The sequence below is a fragment of the Artemia franciscana genome, chromosome 20, assembly GCF_032884065.1.
Source record: "Artemia franciscana chromosome 20, ASM3288406v1, whole genome shotgun sequence".
Lineage (NCBI taxonomy): Eukaryota > Metazoa > Arthropoda > Branchiopoda > Anostraca > Artemiidae > Artemia > Artemia franciscana.
In genome coordinates, this window is record NC_088882.1 from 19,003,249 (window position 1) to 19,022,110 (window position 18,862).

Genomic DNA, 18,862 nt, shown 5'->3' on the forward strand with positions numbered 1-18,862 from the left:
AAACTGATGGTGGATATGTGAGTGATTCGAGTACTGGTTTCGAGTTAGTTATTTATAGTGTGTTGATAAAAAAGAATAAAATATGCTATACTGTGTCCACTCAGCGAATTTCTTCTTGAGTGAATTTTTTATTTAGGAGTTGATATGCGGACTTATATTGACCGACTAGCTGATCTTTTTTTCCGTCTGTTTATTTAATTAAGATATTAAATATTTCCTCCGATGCTGTTACTTTGTCCAATGCTAAGATATAAAACATAATGGTTAATAATATAATTTGGATAATGGTTAATTTAATTGGTGGGTTGAGGAAGCTGGAAGCCCCTAAAATAACCCCAATGCCTTCTCAAGACCAGAACACAATTTGCGCTTCACTGAAAAAAAATTACCTTGGATTGTCAGTTAAATTGACATAAACCGACATTTCTTCGTTAAGGTTTTGATAGTTAAGAAAGGTGAAAACATTTCAAGCGTATTTTGTTTTCAGTAAAGCGCAAATTGTGTTCTGGTCTTGAGAAGGCATACGGTTATCAGCCCTACTCATGTTAATTTTTGCTCATTTTGAGTTTTACTCGGCTATCTACTGTAATTCCTGTTCGCTGAGTTTCATTTATTTATTGATAGTGATTTGTGGCAGTTTTACGCTTGAAAGATTATTTGACTTTATTTTTGCTCATTCCAGGCTTAATGGAGCTAATTACTTTTCTTTTAAAAGCTTGTCATGTGGTAAAGTTTTTTAAAATAATTTATGTTCCTTTTTATTGACATAGTCTTTTCTTCGAAAAAGAAATATTGTATATCTTTTCAGTTTTCTTCTATAAGAATCCGTTTTATGAATTGCTATTTGTATGTTGGAGAAACGTTTTCAACAGTTTTTAATCCTGACACAAACAGTATTTTTTAATTTGATTTTGTAGCTTCTGAAAATGACCTGAAAAATAAAACTTAATATCAATCCCAAAAAAATTCTATCTATGCTCTTTGACAGCCTGGATGTACTTACACTAATTTTTTTATTTAAGTTGTAAGAACAGATGTAGTAATAGTAGTATCCCCAGAAGTTTCAACTTAATAACCCCATTCGTTCTCAATATATTGCTGATGTGTCTTTCTGGCAACCATTTAACACAATACCTTTTCATATATTTTTAGAAAAAAATTTAATTTTAAAGTACAATGGACCAATTACATTGTTGGGGGGTTGACATGCCTAATGTCTCTAAAGACATAGCTACTGGACTGCTCTACTTTGCTGAACAAAAGGGCTGTCCCAAAATTTTGACTGGATACGCTTGGAAAATGAATGGGCTTTAGAAAAGGGCTGATTTCCTCCAATCTGTTGTTACTCTTAAAAAGGGCACCAGACACTTGCGCTGTAATTGGAGCGCAAGGGGGAGGACTTAAAATATCTAGTAAAAACATTTTAAACAAGTAAAAACATAGTGAAAAGTTTTTAAATATATTTTGTTTTCAGTAGAGTGCAACTTGTGATCTGGTCCTTGAGATGACATGGGGGTTGTCAGCCCTACTCATGTTAATTTTTGCTCGTTTTGAGTTTGACTTAGTAATTTATTGTAAAATTAGATAAAAATATACGTTTATAAGGTTTTAACTTTAAATACATTAAAAATTATTAAAATTGTAAGGAACATATATCAGTATACGTATACTAAACAGACAATTCACAGCCATTTTTTCAGTAAAGTGCAAATAAGGGTCTGGTCTTGAGAAGGTATGGGGGTTTCCAAAGACACTATTTCCAAACCTTTCAACAACGCTGAACAAAATGGACATCTCAAAATTTCGATTAGATGTGTTTTGGGAATTGATGGGCGTGGGGGCTTGTTGCCCTTCAATCACTTTTGACTAATAAAAATAGCACTAGCCCTTTCAATTTCAAATCGAGTGAGCCTTTTTCGAAGTTTCTACGACAGCAAATGACCATCTCAAAATTTCTATAAGATGAATTAGAGAAAATACGAGGTTTGGGGGAGTATCCACCCTTAGATCACTCTGAATCTTAAAAAGGGCACTAGAACTTCTGATTTTCAATCCAACGAGCCCCCTCCGAAGTTAATACAATCACCCTTTCTATAAACCTCATGTACTCAGGACATAACTTACCTTGCCCTATGGGCTGGGGGGGGGGAGGCTGTCATCTTCAAAGGCATAATTTTCAGTCCTTTCAATTACGTTGGACAAAATGACTATCTCAGAATTTTAATTGGATCTGTTTGGGGAAATGGTTGGCAGGGGATGGGGGTTAGTTGCTCTCCAATCACTTTCGACTTTTAAAAAGGTCACTGGCCCTTTCAATTTCCAACTGAATGGGCTGTTTTCGAAGTTTCTACGACAACAAATGGCCATTTCAAAATTTCTATCAGATGTATTTCGGTAGAATACGAGGTATGGTGGGGGATATCCACCGTCCGATCGCCCTCAGTTTTAGAAAGTGCACTAGAACTTCTGATTACAAATCCAATGATCACTCTCCGAACCCTTTCTATATACACCTTATATGCCCCTACGGCATAACATACCACTCTTGCCCTGAGGGCTGTGAGGGGGTTGTCATCCTCAGAGACAAAATTTTCGTGCTTTTCAATTACTTTGAACAAAATGGCTATCTCAAAATTTTTATTGCATGTATTTAGGGAAATGGTGGGCTTGGGAGGGGGGTTAGTTGCCCCCCAATCTCTTTCTACTATTAAAATGGGCACTGGCCCCTCCAAATTCCAATCGAATGAGTTTTTTTCAAAATTTCTACGACACCAAACGTTCATCTCAAAACTAAAATCAGAAGCATTTCGAGATAATTCGAGGTTGGGGGGAGAGGGGTATCAATCCTCCGATCACTCTGAGTAATAAAAAGAGGGCACTAGAACTTTTGATTACGAATCGAATGAGCCCCCTCCGAAGTTTGTACGATCACTCTTTCTATATAAGCCTTAAATGCCACCACGGCATAACTTACAACCCTTGCCCTGAAGACTGTGGGGGGGGGGTTAATCCTCAAAGACTTAAATTGGATCTTTCAACCATGTTGAACAAAATGGCTATCTTAAAATTTTATTGCAAATGTTTGGGTAGGAAATGGAAATATGTTTAGTAGGGATAGAGGAACGAGGTGGAGTAAGGGTTTTTGTTCCTAGGAAGTGTAACAACAGTTGTTGTTTTTTTGGGTCGTCCCAAACACGCTAATTTGTGTCGGGACTTATTTTGAATGTAATATGGTAATGTATTTTTTTGGTTAGTATTATATGGAGATTAAACTATTCTGTTTTGTGCCCTATTTGTTTATATAAAAAACAGAAAACAGAATATAATGCAATACACAAACCAATAAATCCGGGTTTGATATAAAAAAGAGGCTATGTCTTCTTTTAAATGTTAAAATGCGTCAGAGCTTCAAAAATGTGCAAAAACATAGACAATTCTAGACATTTTTTCCTTATGCAAAAGGGCAGATTGAAGTAGTCTCTTCCATAGAGGCCAGAAAAACAACAACGTGAGTGGTCACTTTTTAAATTTAATGCCTATTTCAAATGATGATATTTTACAGATCTAGGAGCTTGATGACCTTTTTCCAAATCAGGATCGCTTTTTTTTTTACTGACGGTTTTGATTTGGATTCAGCATTGAAAATCTTACGATTAAGTATGCTCCAGACCATGATGGATTATTTTCTAACCACTTGAACCTTTCTCCGGCTTCCTTTTTTGGCTATACTCCTGTTTTTTTTTTTGTTTTTTTTTTAACTTGGTCTTTTTAGATGGGCAAGTGCTAACTTCTTTTAAAACAGGTGTTTAAAACAGGAACCCTGGTGTCGAAGCAAGAAAAAAGCAAAAGGTTCACAATTAAGTACGTTGTCAGAGCTTAGTGTAAAATCTATATTAAAATTGCTCCATTTTCATTCCAGAAGTTGGTTTTACTAGATATTCAGGTTGTGATCAAGCCCACGTCACCTTTTCGCAGATATATTCTTGGATTAAGAGAAACCTGTTATATATACATTTTTTATTGACAACAACGGGGCGTTTGATCATTTTTCACCTGCTTATGCCTAGCTTAATTTTTTTTTAAAGCTGATTACCACATAGCATGATTAAAGTTTTTCATTTATGGTGTTCTTATCTTTATTCCGCGTTACTTCAGGACCTCAGAATTGTGCTGATGAAATATAGTCAAGAGAGGGATTCCGATAAAACAGTTGGAAGTTTTTTCACTCCGAATTTTCAAATTATGTCTGAAAGATGGTTTTACTTCTTTAGAAACCTCGCTCATTTATTTAATCAGTTGAAATTACTTCTTCAAAAACCTCGCTTATCTATTTATCAGTTGAAATTAGGTATTTGGAATAAGCCGATTATTTTATTTTACTTAGTCGATCAAAAGCGGTTAAATGATAATTAATAATTAATTGATAATTTTAGGATTTTATTAGACAAATTACAGGAAAAAAGAACTGAAGATTAAAGTTGCAAAATGTCAATGTTTTGCAATAAATTATCTTCTTGGCTCTCTCCCTCTTGGTTTCGGTAATGGTTGGCTATTTCATACTTCAGATCCAGAATCCTAATAACTTATTTAATAATAAGTCATTCAGAGGCTAGGATCCAAAGACTTTTCATTTTTCTCATTCATCTGCGAGGCTGAATGAGAAACGAAATATTAGCTAGACTTTCTTACGACTAGACTTTATAGACTTTGGGATGGTTCTCCCTTTGGCTAGCTTCCCTGTAGTTATCTTAATAAGTCTTCAGCCTTCTTTTCTTCTCAAAGCTATATTTTAAATGTCTTGAATTTGTACATGGTTTTTCAAGAATTTATAGAATTAAATACCCTCATTGAGGCAGTGAAGAATAAGTGCCATCTCCAAAAAGGCTAAAAATTATTTATAAGACAGAAATCTATTTCTTTATTTTTTTTTAAAAAAAAAAATCAAATTCATATGCATCATTTTACACTTACTTATTTTTAACTAAAATCGTGGAATTTATCGTTTCGATTATTATTTTACACTGATATAATTAGAATTTTTATATATATTAATTACTCTTCAATTTTTATATTCACAAGGAAACAAAAGCATCATAATGATGAAAACCCTGCTGTTTCAGTAAGTATATTTTTATTTCCAAAGCCTTTTGTTCTCGAAATTTCCAAAACGGAGGTCTCAAACAGTTTTTAGGGAGGTATAAAAAAAAATACTAACTTTGGAACAAACTTTCCCATGGCCATACTTGAGTCACCACCTGGAAGAGTTTTCAAGAGATCCCCAAGGAAATCTAAACTGTCAAGACCATGAGATTGCTGGCTCACTTCAGATGTTTCATTAGAGAGAGGCAAGACTACAGTGGAAGGTTTAATAGGTTTTTGATGTAAAGACGGCACAGTCGACGCACTAGTAAAATTGAAGTCTGCAAAAGATGAAGTTCATTGTCACATATATGATTGTCCTTATTTTTGAGTAGTATTGCAAACGACTTAATCTCAATAAGCGTATTTCATCTTTTTTTTTAATCTGGTCATTTTGCAATTGTCGTTGAGTAGATCATTGAAAAGAAGTTTAGCTGTTAACTTAACGCTTTATTTCGTTTCTATTGTCTATTTTCCAGAGAGTGTGTGAAAAAAAAACTGAAAAAAAATACGAAGCATCTTTGCTCTTGGATAAAACTTTCCAAATTTGGAAATGGCCTTTTGAAATATGATCTAGGCATGTATTTAGGGGAGGGGGCAGATAAAAAAAAATGGAAAGCTAGAAATAATATATGTAAAATTATGAGAGCTCATAAAAATGTCAATATTTTTAAATAAATGTTAATTCTCACACAGACTTGTATAGCCCCCTCCCTGTGCGGGATGCAAGTACTAAATCTCGCTTACACCGAATATCTGTTGGTTCAGACTTACTGGGTTGACAAAAACCATTAACTGAGTTTCAAATTCCGTTAGCTGCGGTATACTTCACAACAAGCTTCACTACAACTAATGGCAGTAAAAATTCGAGAAAAGGACCCATTTAAGCAAGTATTTGAATTCCAATGTCCTTTTTAAGTGGCCAAAAATATCTGGCCTAAATGAACAAAGTTTTTGTCCATTTTGTCCCTTAGAACACATTTTTGGCCCAAAAAGTCATCAGACTAAAACTTATAACATAAACCTACAGGTAAAAAAAAAACATATAAAAGTATCCCAGTTCTCAGTGTCCACGCGGTTGTGTTCTTCAGCAAGTAATTGTGCATTTTAAAGTTTAGTTATTATGAAAAAAGTAGAGCCGAACACTACAAATACCAGCGAAAATTATAAGCAAAAATTTCACACAAAACTATAGGGCAACGTTAAAGACTTAAAACCAGCATAAGTCACCTAAGGAAACTACCCCCCTCCAAGAGGGGGTTTTTATATTCCTCTCTCTCCAAAAGAGAGTACCCTCATTAGAAAACATGAGCCTGGTCAGAATGCGTAGTAGAAAAGGCCAGCCCGTTGTTACTGCTGTCTTAAGAAACTTTGATATATATAGAAACATATAGAAACTTTTGATATATATCCTACTTATACAAAAACAACGCTTCCTCGGGCAGCTTGTCATTACATGTCAGACAGCCGAAAAGGATGAGGTCTCCCGAAAACCGCTTTATGACTGACTTGTAGCCGAGATCTCAGAATGCCTGAGATTTCCTTAGTACCGGAATGGGGAAACGCAACGAATGCGGCCCAGCTTGAGAAGAGTAGAAAGACGTCGATGCTCTATGTGTCATCAATGATTCTGTAGGAACTAAGGTCTAAGGTTAGGTAGCAAATTCACTTCAAAATACATCTTATGTTCCAATATCAGAAATATGATTTACTCTTAATTCTCAATTAATCCCTTCAAAATGTGAAATGAAAATTGTACTATTTTCAATCTTATTGAAAACCATACATTTAAGGCCAGTTTACATATTCGCGTAAGGTAATTATCAAAGCATTGCGACCAAGGGTGCACGTTTGAAAATATGTAGTTATTTTAAAAGAGAAAGTTAACTTTATCCAAAACAAACCTAATCCTTCCACTTAAACTGGGAATAACTTTATGATTCGGAATAACTTTATGAATAACTCCATTCGGTTTAAACTTTATGATCACTCATTTTTCACCATTTATATTTTTTGAAGCCCAGCAGTTTTCATCAGCAGTACAAAAACGGGAAGATAGCAATATCATTATCGTGTAACTACAGCAGTAACACACAAATAATTACCAACTGATAGCAATTCTCCACCCATGCTTGAACCATGGACACGATTTTCGGTGTGCATAGTGGGGTCACTTCCGCCCAAGTCCAATAAGGCTGCCGAACTTGGCTTCTTGGTTACATAGTCTCTGTAAAGATCCAGCACTCGGTTTAATTCATCTGCTGATTTTAAGATCGCTTCAAGAGATTCACCTGTAAGATATAATTTACTTAAAACAACATTATGTAAGTAAAAAGATTAAACTTTTCAAATTCTAACATGGGCCGTTCAGAAGCCAAATCAAATAGCCCCTCAAAATAAGCATGGGAAGTAGATTAAGCGGAAATTTGCTGATTATTTTAATAAGCAGCATGTATGGATCTTGAAGTATGAATGTAGCCAAATTGGCTTCTAAGGGTTCTTTGTTCGTATTTCACGACATAACAGTTTTCTCTTGTGGTTACTTAATTTTAAGCATTTTTGGTTTTAGTTTTTTTTTTAATATACAGATTTAAGATCAAACGAATCAAGCCTAAAATGTAAAAAACGTAAAACAGTGAAGTTCGATCGGGGTCCAGAGTAGCTAACTAGACCTCTGGCGCTAAGACTCCGAGGAGTGTCGCAGCAAATTTGAGCCATGGTTTGCAGTTGTGGAGCAGCAAATGGAACTATATCTCATGGGTAATAAAAGGGCATGCTCCCGTATCACGGTTGTATACTGTAAATTATTATTCGCAGGGTCAACACTTAATTAGAGAACTTCTAGATAAAGCTATTTGCGTGAAAACTAATCGGCAAACTCTGTTTCTGTATAGTTTTACCAGCATTAAGACTCTTTACTATTTACTGCGGTTAATGAACATCCGTGAAACTGTTCATTGGGTGAACCTTAATTTCTTAGTGTATGGTTTATCTTCGGATATAGAAGGATGCATGTTTTCTTGCATGATTTTCGAGGAATTAAACATTTAAAGTACAATAAACATCAATTCGAAATTTTCAAAAAAAAATAATAAAATCGGAATTTCTGTTTTTGAAATCAGGATTTCCGTTATCATTTCCCAAAAATTTATGAGAGATACGGAAATTTTGCTTGGGCTGTCGAAAATATAATATGAAGTTCTATCTGTCAGTTCCAGTTCTTACAATATCAAGATCTGTTAATTCACGTTGGAAAACTAGTTCTGTCTTGTCTAGGAAAAGCTACCTCTTGGATATCAAAAGCATTGGATGTGTCATAACAACTTTGGAAATTATTTCTAAGGAAACGAAGCAATTTCGTATATAAGGAAGTTCATGTTATCTTGCGTGCTTTTAATAGTATTACTCAATTAAAATACAAGAGGCATCCAAATAAAAATTTGAGAAAACAAGCAAAACATTGGGAATTTGGCATTCGAGATAAAATTTTCCGGAACCATTTCAAAGAAATCTAGCTGAGATTCAGAATTTGATTCTCCAGTTCTCAGAAAGATACTTTAATTTTCGGCAGGAATATGGCACAAAATCCTTCTGAAAAGTTTACTTTCCTGGCTACGATAGTTTTGTTTTGACATCAAGTAGAATACGAAAAAATGACTTTTCTGTGAGAAACTACTGGAAACTTAAAAAATCACTGGAACTTTTATTTCCCCTTTCACGTTTCCGATACCAAAAATAATTTCAAGTTTGCATCTCTTGTGACTTCACAGCCACATCCCGCTGACCAAAAATAAAAAATAAATAAACAAAAATCTGCGAAAGCAGTATTCGCACTGTTAAAAAGTTGGTTTTACAGACGACCTCAGACAGGGTTGCCAAAACTGGTGATTTACTGCCAGATTTGGTGGTTCGTTTACGCTTTGGTTAATTTCAGGTGCTCCAAAGGATTCAGTGATAATCGATGATTTTACCCCAAGTCGCAGGTTCTTGGGCGTTAAATATAGTATTCATTGGTCCTTCAGTCATTTTTCAACTACATTATTTAGTCAGATAATGAGGTTATTTAATTTTCCTTCGAATGATATAATTTTCTCTTTTTTTTACAATCATGACTCCGAGCCTTTCGTGCTCTTTGAGCACACAGGGAGCCATCATAGCTTTTATAATTGAATTTAACAAAAAGCGTAGTTTTTCAACAGAATTAAAACTTAAAAAAAAACAAAACAACAGAAATCAAGTAGGGTAAGAACTTAAACTTAAAGCCAAAAGGAATTGACAAAATGAGCACTATCCCCCCCCCTCACTTTTCAACCCAACAAAAGCTAGCGTGCCACTCGGATAGATTGCGTAAATTGGAATTTGTAATTAGCCTGTTGGTTTTCAGTAAATTCGAAAAGAATGAATGAAAAAGAGAGAAAAGATCGATAGAAATCAGTACTATGTCAGACTACATAGTGCTATATTAGAATAATCAAATTGATTATCAGAAATGTACTTGTATAAAGATCTCTTTCGTCAGCAGGCCTATTTCAAAAACCTAAAATGTCTCATTAAACAAGGAAAAAAGTTCAATTGTATTTTAGTTTCGTTTTCAGTAAACCGTCTTTAATCATTTTCAGTTTTATTTTCAATTTAACATCTTATAATAGTGAATCCCTTTTCGTTTTAAGTTTTAATTAAATTAAAAATAAGCTTTTTCAACTGAAAGTTAGGAGCAACATTGAGATTTAAAACGACCAGAAATTATTCCGTATCTGGGGGGGGGGGGTATTCAATTATCGTTCCTGAATATCTGGGGGGGGGGGAAGGCAACCACCTTGGATACTTTCAGTTGAGTAAACTTGCTTTTTAGAAATTTATTTTTTTATCGTTTGTCAAATCATGCCCACACTTAACCCAGAAATGATGTGGGGTTCCGGCTCCATAAACCCCAATTACTCGCTGTTGAATAGTGTATATCAATAATTTTATATTGATTGGTAACACCCCGCTTTTCTGCTTAGGAATTAAAATGATGGACTATAAGTAGCACTTTCAAAAGTAGAACTTTCAAAAGACTGTAGTATTCCTTCCAATGTCAACTCCGACAATATATAACTCTCGAAAAAGATTCTCAAAAACAGACTCTGGACTCTCAAAACAGACTCTGAAAACAGATTAACTACAAAATTACTTTATTCACACAAAGAAAACGTTGTGTTGGGGTGGACCCCAGAATGACTCTGCCCAACCCGATAAATGGGGTCGTCAAATCAATGAGCTGTTTGAATAACATTATCTTTTCAATGACTGAGATCGGACGGGCAGAAATAGATTTAACCAAAAGTTTACTTATCGCGAAACAACTGCCATGGCAACAGGAAGTTAAATTATTTCTTTAAATTATATTAAAAGCAAATCTAATTAACAATTTATCTGAATAAAGAAGAAGGGGCACAGCCTCAACAAATATTTGAGTTACAAAATTCTGGTTTGACAGAGAAGGATATTATTGTTCCTATGGATGGAAATTCCGCGTGACGTTTGATCTTCTACACGGTTGAAGCCATTGTGCCTCTACAATAGGGTTCTCTGATGTTCAAATACACAGTATTAATTTTTATCTAAATACATTAAAATATAGTAGCCAATATAAATCGAAAAAGAGAAGTATTGCCATTTAAAATCTTTGCAAATAAAGCTCCTGGTAACAATTGCCGTTAAGCCCCCTCCCTTCCTCCACCTCTGTGTTGATAGATATATGAATGCAAAATTTTACACGACACTGGAAAAGATTTTTGCAATGGGAGGGGCACTATTGGCCCCCCTCAAGCACCAATAATGAAGGTGTAGACCATAATTACTCCTGGATATCAAGAGGTGTCAGATTATGACCTACTGCCCCTTCTTCATAACAGCTGATGTGCACTTATATATGCCTGCACATAATTTTATGAAATATGGATCAAATCAGTTTAGTTACATGAAGCTTTAAAATAAATATCAGAAACATTTTTCACTAGAAGGAAGATGAGAGATTAATTCCAACCTTTAACCCCATATCCTTTTCTATATTTACCTGAAGGGTCATGGAATGTTAGACAATTTCAACATTGAAATGCACTCTTTTAGGCATCTGCCCCCTCCCCCTACACAATGGCCTGTAACCCCTCCTTAATGCGCAATTATACGTCAATAAATATAACTTCATTAAAAATCAAGTGAATTAAGTAAGTAAAATCAAGCATACATATCCATATTAACCATTTAACTTGTATGAACTCCGTGACTTCTCGGGAGCAAATGCATCCCCATCCGGTATTGCTTCCTCTGCAACTGGTAAGCCCAATATATAGTTGTTTCATATTTTTAAATCAATTGGCTAACACAGAACTTAGAATTGATAGCAATTTGGTCTTCTTTAGAGTAAAGTCGTTGTTTGGTACCACAAAATGAAAGAAAACGCCACTTTCCCGAGGTACAATCTTTTTAGTAGCTTAAAAAGGGAACTATAACTTTTCATTACCTTTGGAATGAGCCTTCTCTCAAAGTTCTGTTCGATACGGTCATTCATAGAAAAAATAAAATAAAAATAAAACAGAAAAGCACCCATCCATGATTTTTATTATGAGAAAAAAAGTAAAATTTCCCATTTTGTCCATCTTAAAACCCCAAGAGAGGGGTTTTCTGATACTCTGAATATAATGATGTGATTTTCATCAAGATTGCTTCCCTTTTTGTGGCTGTTTCCCCCCTTTTAAAAATCAAGCAATTTTCTCAGGCTCGTAGTCTTGAGAATAAAAATACTCGATCAGCTTTAAGAACTATAGAAAGCATAAAGAAAAGAAAACATGAAACCTTCCGTATCGGCAGCAAACTTAAAGAGTTGAGGTCTCAGCTTTTCACAAGTTTCAGCAAGCTGCTGCATTAACTCAAACTCTTCGCTACTTGAAGCCCCATTGTTCATCATATCTCGTAGGATCTTCATGTGATTAGCAATCTTTTCTAATTCTAGCGCCCTCAAAGCAGCCTCTTCTGCTTTCTTTTCATCCTAAAAAAAATAAAAATAAGTAATACGTAAAACAGCAACTAAGACCACGAAAACCTTTCCACTTAACCTTAGAGCAAAAACGTACATATTGTAAAAGACGCATCTCCGTTTTTCTATATAGTAATTTTAAAGGAGTGCATTGATATTATTCTTGTAGAGAAAAGTCTGTATTTATACAAAAATTCTAACTTGTAAAAGCCAAACAAAGTTCATATTTAAGCTGTAAACTAATATTGACTCTTGATGAAAACTATGCACCAAAAGCATTTTACTTTCACAATATCAATCAACATACTCTTGCTACTTACCACTGATAACAATGGAACCTGAAACCTGAACTGAATTACATGTGTCTACTAAAGTAAACGCTTCCATGGAAATTCATGACTTTGGAGAAGAAATTCAGTGCGGAGCCCACGATTTCATTTTAATTGTATCCTGAATGTGTAATTAAGGTGTTATATTATGAAGGCAATATGACTTTAATTGGATTTTTGTGATGCATATGTTCTACATCATGTTTGCAGCAGTGACAGCAGCCTGGTAAAAAGCAAACTTTGGCCAATAGTAGCCCAAAAATAAAAAGCTCATTTTAAAGAAATCTGGTGTACAATAATTGTCAATCGCTATTGATTCAAAAATAGTGACTATGACTAAGGTTCAACTTCATAGTAAATTGTAATTACAAATAAAAAAAATTCAAAAAAGAGCCTAAAAGCCTTTGAGAATGACGGCGAATCTAAATAAACACATAACCAGAGTTTTACACTGTCCACCTTGAAAATCAAAGATGTTAGCATTGATAAAAGCATGCTAGCGCCAGTGGGTTATTGGAAGGCTGCTCAAAGCTACTGTTCAAAAGCTGTAGACTTAACTTTACAGCTTTTGGGTATATATTACCACACGCATTCATCTCTAATTCTTTCATCCCCGATTTTCCATTTAACACTCCACCCAATTTATTGCATCAATTACTATCACTATGGGAAATTTTAGTGGCGGGGAGATGGTCATCATCTCCCTTGCTTTGGTCTACTTCATTTTTTACCTTCGCAGTTATATTTATACCTACCTGACGAGAAAAAATTTTGAAAGTCACATCTCTCTTTTTCCAAATCTTCGATGTGCTGCTGCCAAGCATCGAAACACTCAAATGTATAAAAATCCTATTTCTTTTTATTATTATAACTGTGCATGAAGGAACTTTAAGCCCATTAATTAAAAGTAGAACATTAATTATTTAGTCGGGTTGATTGCGCGGTAAGCTAATACCACTTTTTCAATTTTGCAAAGATGCGGCTCAAAGCTCACTGTGGGTAGTCTTTCTTTTTTGGCTTCACAACGGCGGCTCAAAACTTGCTGTGGGTAGTCTTTCTTTTTTGGCTTCACAACAGCGGCTCAAAGCTTGCTGTGGGTAGTCTTTCTTTTTGGCTTCGCAACTCTAAAATTACTTTTACAATGTCAACGTCAAACTTTTGACCAACCACTTTTGGCTTAAGATGGAAAACTTCTTTTTATTTGTTTTGGTTGCGCATATTTTTCTAATATATTTCTTAGCATTCAAGCATTCTATAAAAAATATCCTAATGAGATTATTGCCATTGTCAGTAAAGCATAAATGACTATTTACCGTTAAAAGTCAAGGGTTGACAATTATAACTGAGGATAGTCCCTTTCTCCTATGAAAAAAAAAAAAAAAAAACAAAAAACATTTACATGCAAAATTGAAAAAAAAAAGAAATAAAGTTTCACAAAAGACAAGTTCTCTTTTCAAATAAAAGTAGAGTGATGATAAAACTTGAAACGAGCGAAAATCACCTCCAGTAGAATGATGGTTGTTACCCCTCTCAATCCCGTCCTAGAAATGTTCAAGTGATTACTTACGCTTGACTGAAACTTCTTACGATATATATAAGAGGTCCAATTAGGACTATAAATGTTCTATCAAGTTCTGAAAAATTACATATAGGTATTTTGATATTCTCAGTGAAAAAATCGAAAACGCTTTGTTTGCGCTGAAACACCAGCAAAAACTTGAACGTTACGACTGATAGGGGGGGGGGTCATCCTCCTGCGCAGGGTAGCTTTAGCTGAAAGGAACCGTAGTGAGAGTATTTGTCTGCCCTCTAAAGGGCCATAGTGAACCCACCTTAAGAAAATAATGTGAAAAGTATATTGGAATTCAAGTCAAGCCAAAAAATTATAAACCTTATTTACCGAGAAGGATTTGTTAGACACTGCCCGTTTAACGGATTTAGGTCTTTATTTGTCAATCCAGCTTCAATTTCGATGAACTGAGAACGAAGTATTTTTTTTTCTTTTTGGTTTACCAAAAATTAAGCTAGTCTTTATTGAACTTTTCATTCGTGTTTTCACTCCAAAGAATGTCGTTGAATATATGATCAAAACATTCGAATGTTAAGGCGAAGCTTCCCCTATCTTGAGAAAAACAAGAAACCCTCATCCCATCACCAACTGTTGGAACAAAAATAGGAAAGTTGCACCTTGTTTGAACAACATGAAGGATCTCAATACGCATGATTGGAGGACCAAGTTTGGGTCATGCCCACGAATAACACTGGGCCTACTCAGCCCCTTGGTCAGTTTGTTACGATACAAGAGGGCATGTTCCGCCTTTTTTCGGATAAAAAGTTCTTAGTCTGTACAAATGGAGGGCCAAAGTAGGCTCATGGCCCCTTCATTCCCCCCACCCCAAAAAAGTCTCCTTATTAGCAGCCGGATAGGTAAGTTACACCATGTTTTAGTCGAAAAACTAAGATAATGTTCAATGTAAATGATTTGAACCAATAGCCCCCCCCCCCATCCAGATTTTTAGCCGTGAGGTAAACATTATTTTACCGTGTTTGAGGCGAAATCAAACGAGATTTTTTTTTCAATCAAAACTGAAGGAAACAAAATTAGACGCATAAGCAGGTCAAGGCTCTCCCCTTCCTTCTTGTCCTATGCAAAATTCAACTTTTTAGCAGAACGGTAGGCATATTGCGTTTGTTTGGGAAAAAGAAATTACAGAAGAGTTTTCAATCTGTATGATTTGAAAGCCAAAGTGGGACAGTTGCCCATTCAAGATACCCTCTTTAAACACTTAACTTTTAAGTGGAAATCAAGTATGTTGCGCCTTGCTTGAATACAAAACAGACAATGATTTAAAATCTGTGATATCAAGAATACAAGATGGATTTTTTCTTTCGAGCAAACCTTTCCCTTCACCTGGGCACTTAGACCCTCCAGGACCAACCACCATCACCAACTTTTCTACAGAGATACAAACAGGTATTTGAATTGTTTTACTATTCGGTTGGAAATTCTAGTAAAGTACCCTAGGCTAAAATGACATGACAATAATGGTTTCCAAGGTTTGTATTGCTTCCCCAGTTCCAAGTTCCTAGAAGCTTAGGGAGCAAGTAAATAGATTTTCAGAGACATCCACCACTTTTGAACCCCACCCACCTTCCAAACTAAAATGACTATTTTCACTGGAAATTTGTTAGGAGAGTACCTAAAGCCAAATTGACTTTTCAGAAACTTCTCCTTTATCACAAAGATTGACTTATAAGCAATATTCGAAACCCTTGTTGCTTTTCAGGGACACCAGAGCAAGGGTTAAATGCTTGTGCTGTTTGATATACCTTTATATTCCTTTCTAATACATTTCAGGAAGGAAAATCTTGGTTCATACGAATACTTAAGCAACGATCATAAACAATAAAGCAACGCAATGACCCAGTTTGGTAATTATTACTAAAGCGTTTACGTGGTAAATCAGTCGGCAACAGATATAGGATCGAATGTATTCACCATTGAATATGAGTAAAAATAAAAATATATTATATAACTTCGAGGCAAAGTAACCTAGCCTTTGCTTGTACGTGCTGCAATTATAGAGGTTCCTTTATAGAGGTTCGTACCTATTTTCTTTTTTTTTAGAAAAAATTATTCTTGAGACACACAATATTTAAAGCTTTGAAAGATTCACAACTACAAAATTCAGCTGATGGTAAACAGACAAAATCAAAATGCCCCCCCCCCCAATTTTGTCAGCAAAGCCAACCGAAGGTTGCTGAATAATTCATGTTGCCCAAGCAAGATAAACCTAGTTTTTCTTAATTTCAAATGCTTTCAGGTTTTAGCTGTTATATTTTGAAGGAAGCCTTTTGGGCAAACTTTTGTTCAACTGCCCAAGAAAATTTTGCCGTTTCAGGTTTTTGAATATGTCCCTGATTTATTAGTGATGGGAGCGCTCATAAACTTTTAAGACCATTCTCTTGATCGTTATGTAAAGGCAAATTAATATCTACAAATAAGAAAAAGAAAGAATTCAATGAATCTGATTTCATAAAAGGAAGCAGTAGCTTTTGGCGCATTTTACGGTTTACTGACCAAGGCTTCCATCCTTCAATTATTTCTACATCTACAACAGTTCTAATCTTTAAAATTTGCAGGCAATTTCCTCGACCCTTTTTTTAATTTTGGTTGAACTCGCTTACAAAAACCAACCACAGTTTTACATGATATTTGAGTACAGTAAATGGTAGTAACAACTGGTGTAGTTACTACAGGAATCGCCGCAACGATACTTCCGAAATAAGTGACTTTAGTTATTGCACAACTAAAGAAGGTGGCAAAAAGTAAACTACCAAGAGGCACTCAGAGCACAGGCAGATAAGCTACACAAGTCCCAGTTACTACCTTATGATCATCATCATCCTCTGAAAGCCCGTGAAGTTAAGGTAGAGAAGGCTTATTTTATCTTCAACTAATTTATTTGCTCATACAAAAAGAGACCTTTAATGAAAGCATAACTTTGCTTTAAGGTACAAGGAACAAACAACCTTAGTAAACCAGAACTTTTGAAACTTTACAAAAAGGAATAAACTGCACGATTGGCATCCATGAGTAAGTGTAACAAGTCACTGGTAGAATTAAACTTAACAGAATTAGCGTCATCATTTCATAGGTTTTTTTTTAAAGGTGATCGATCAGTTCAGATTTACTCTTCAAAACAAGTACTTCCAGATTCTCAACAGATTAAGCATCATCTGGCCTTTCCCTTTCTTTAGAACGAGCTTTTAGTGCTGCTTCCAGCAGGCTTTGAGCCAAACCAATGCTCAAAACGTACTTCTCTTCTACTGCTTTCTTCAGACATTCTCCTGCTTCTTTCAGAAGGGTATCACCGATTTCTTTCTTCTGTTTGGCCATCTCTTTTTTTTCGTAAAATGTCTGACTCTAGCTCCACTATTTTCTACTTCCTCTGGACCAGGTCCTAGACTGCCAATTCAGCATCTTTCTTTTCAGCTTCAAACTTTTCTTTTTCAACTCATCCTGTTTTCATCCAATAAACTGAAGTTCATAGCAAGCTCTGGCCAGATACAGCCACTTTTTTTTTAGATCGGCACAAGCTAGGGTTTGTTTTCATAGTTGCGCAGAGCATCAGCAAAAAGGCTTTTTAGCGTTTATGACCCGCTCCTTTGTATGGGCTTGCATACTATTCATCAACTGAGCTGGACGACGAAATCCCCACCCCACGTCTGCGCTTCCATGACAGAGCGAAAGAGCTGCTCTAATTAATCGAACCGAGGCCTGATATTTCACATCACCACCTGGTGTCTTCAATTCTTGGATATTTGACCAATAGTAATCGATTCCTGTACAGTTCGTAGGTGATGACAGGGGGTCCAACTGTAATAATAACCATCCCTCTTTGACTTTCTCTATGTTCGTCTAAAGCGGAAGTTGCGACGCAGAGAACATCATTGCAATCTATCGGCAGGGGATCTGGCTTGAGAGGTCTGAGGCAGTTAAGGCTTCGGAGAAACTCGTTGTTCACAGGGTATTTTGCCAATAATTCTTTTACAGCAGTTTTGACGTGCTTCATAATTCCTAGGAAAAGAAAGTTTCCTATTTTTCTGAGTCACTTTCGAAGAGGCAAGAGCTTCTAAGATCCACTCATTACACAAAGGTTACTCTAGATTTACTTCTGCAGCACTGCCTACGCTTTCAAACCCACGGCGAGTTGGTGGTTGACCCCATCGGCACCTACAATCTGTTCGAGAAGAACTGTGCATAAGCGACGCAACTAAAAATTCACAACATGAATCAACGGCTCTTGTCCTTGAAACACTCTAGTGAATACAGTGAAGGTATTTGCAGAACTCACAGCAACTCGATTTCAGCTTGCATTGTGAGCTTTCTTAGCCACCTAAAATTTTCAGATACTTTGAATTTGAAATAAAGTACTTTAAGCTCTTTTTTGGCACAAATTCCAGAAAATATGCAATCAGAACATACCCTTGCTTGGTCAAGCGGTCAAAGCTTGGTTGCTGGTCAAGCGGTCTATAGCTTCTCCTACGGTAATCCACCTAGTGGGGACATTCTTTACGAAATTATGTCACGGAGCCTTAGCTTTTAGCTGATGCTGGCTAAAATCGTGACAACGAGCAGAACATCTGCGGAAGAAATGGTAAATATTAATTATCACATCAGAACACTCCTCCTCGAATTCCTGTAATCCTTCTTGGAACGCATTATACATTGCGTGGATGTAACAGACACTGATATTTAAGACCTTTCGAATACCACTTTTTCTTTCCAAGTCAACAATTGACCAAACTTTCATATATAGATTGACCATCGCTCATAAGCATCAAAAGTCTCTCAAGTGGAAGTCCTTCATCT

At 35.6% G+C, this 18,862-nt stretch overlaps 1 protein-coding gene across 1 annotated transcript in view; it reads right to left on the bottom strand.

Moving 5' to 3' along the window:
- Positions 1-18,862, bottom strand: part of LOC136039848 (ADP-ribosylation factor-binding protein GGA2-like) — a 90,543-nt gene that overhangs the window by 32,348 nt on the left and 39,333 nt on the right. Inside the window, exons 5-7 of the mRNA XM_065723781.1 lie at positions 11,977-12,169; positions 7,245-7,430; positions 5,216-5,420 (exon numbers count right to left, since the gene is read on the bottom strand). Coding sequence (XP_065579853.1) covers positions 5,216-5,420; positions 7,245-7,430; positions 11,977-12,169 — 584 coding nt within the window. The remainder of the gene's footprint in view (positions 1-5,215; positions 5,421-7,244; positions 7,431-11,976; positions 12,170-18,862) is intronic.